This window comes from Sphaeroforma arctica (genome assembly GCF_001186125.1).
Source record: "Sphaeroforma arctica JP610 unplaced genomic scaffold supercont1.6531, whole genome shotgun sequence".
Taxonomy (NCBI): Eukaryota; class Ichthyosporea; order Ichthyophonida; genus Sphaeroforma; species Sphaeroforma arctica.
This window is the reverse complement of record NW_014034027.1, coordinates 1-1,631: the sequence shown is the minus strand read 5'-3', so window position 1 is coordinate 1,631 and position 1,631 is coordinate 1. Positions and strand designations below refer to the sequence as shown.

Here is a 1,631-nt window from a genome sequence, read left to right as displayed (position 1 = left end):
TGTTCTATACCGAATCTTACTATTAGACAGATTTTTAACAATTTCGTAATATTGCATCACTTTTTAAGACCGGGTCGTTTTCATTTCTAATCTTAGAACTCGTCGAATTTATAATACCTACTATTGCACTCGTTTGCACTACAATAGGGCCAACTCGACCCGATTGAAGCCCAACTCATTCTGGAGGCTGAGCGTGAAAACCGATACCTGCAGATCGAAAACGATCGTTTGTCCACAGCCATCACTCAGAAGCGAATGACTATACTGGAGGAGATGCAACTGGCGGAGAAGAAATTGGCGTAAGTGACGTTTTAGGACTAGAAGTGTATTGTTATTGGAGTCGATTCATGTGATTTATGTATTGCAGACGTGGTCATACTCGGTAATAGGGCGCAGGCACCGAGCTGAGTATCTTTGGTTTTGGGCTCGCAGTCCACTGGTCAGAGGGTTTGGTGTTGTTGAGTAGTTTATATGTGTGAAAAGTTATATACCTCCGGTTAAATGTGCATATATGTATATTCGCGCATCTATACACACTCGTATACAAGCATTAACATATTTATATATATATATATAGATATATAGATATACCCACTAGCACAGATGTACGATTACAGATTTATACATATGTTCGTATACGCACATAAAGTTTTGAACTACCACATCGTGTTATCATATCAAACAGAGGAGAGGCGGCCAAATGGACCGAAGAGGCGGCTTTGCTGCTGAAGACCAAACAGCAGATACTGGAGAAGATCAAGAAGCTGGAGCATTACATCACCACAAAGGGATTGGTAAGTCCGTCAGTGAGTATATATAATATTTATATTATTGTATGTATACAAATATGTATATATATGTACATTTTAGTACACAGATTTCGAAACGAAAGCCTCGGCGCGTATTTTCCTCACAAGCTTGGACACTTTCACTTACCTACATCGATGAAATGAAACCCTGTGTGTATTGAGATCCTTGCGTGCAAATGTCGGTGTCATCAGCGTGCGATCGTTGAACAGTCACCTCCCAACCGAATGTGAGTGATGAAGCTAGTCGCGCGTTGCTAAATAAACTGTCATCTCGTAGTCGTGTGCAAGCGATATGTATATGTATGCTGTGGTGTGTGAAACGGTGTGAATTTAACCACAGCAATTTAATCACAAAACCCGCACGCAATCGGAAACATGTATACGCAACAGGTGGTGGATTCTGTTACTAAGCAACCATAATGATGCATATTCATAAGACACATCTGTACAGATTGAACCCTAAAACTTGCGTCCATATGTGCATATGTACCACTCGTATATATACATATATAAAGATATATACAACAAGCAGATATGCATACTAATACCCGTATAATCTCACTCGTTTATCTGTTCACAGTTGGTCGACTCCATCACAAAGCCACCCTCAATGCTACAGAATCTCGGTGGTGTTGTGCTCAATGCCACAGCCTTGGCGCTCAAAATACCCAACACAAAGAGAAAAAGCCCACTAGCCCCCAAACACAAACGTACTGTGTCGAATGCAGTCCTTGTGGCGACGGCCGAGGTCCTGGCTGCCGATGAGGTGTGAAAATAAAGCTATATATATATATATATTTTTATATATATATATACATATAT

The 1,631-nt window shown here is 40.5% G+C and overlaps 1 protein-coding gene across 1 annotated transcript; it reads left to right on the top strand.

Annotated features, from left to right (window-relative positions):
- Positions 1-147: 147 nt before the first annotated feature.
- SARC_15671 (hypothetical protein) lies at positions 148-794 on the top strand (the record flags this gene model as incomplete). Its single annotated transcript, XM_014290213.1, has 2 exons — positions 148-299; positions 686-794. Coding segments are annotated over 2 exons (261 nt in total), but the record flags the coding sequence as incomplete, so codon positions are not given.
- Positions 795-1,631: the final 837 nt, after the last annotated feature.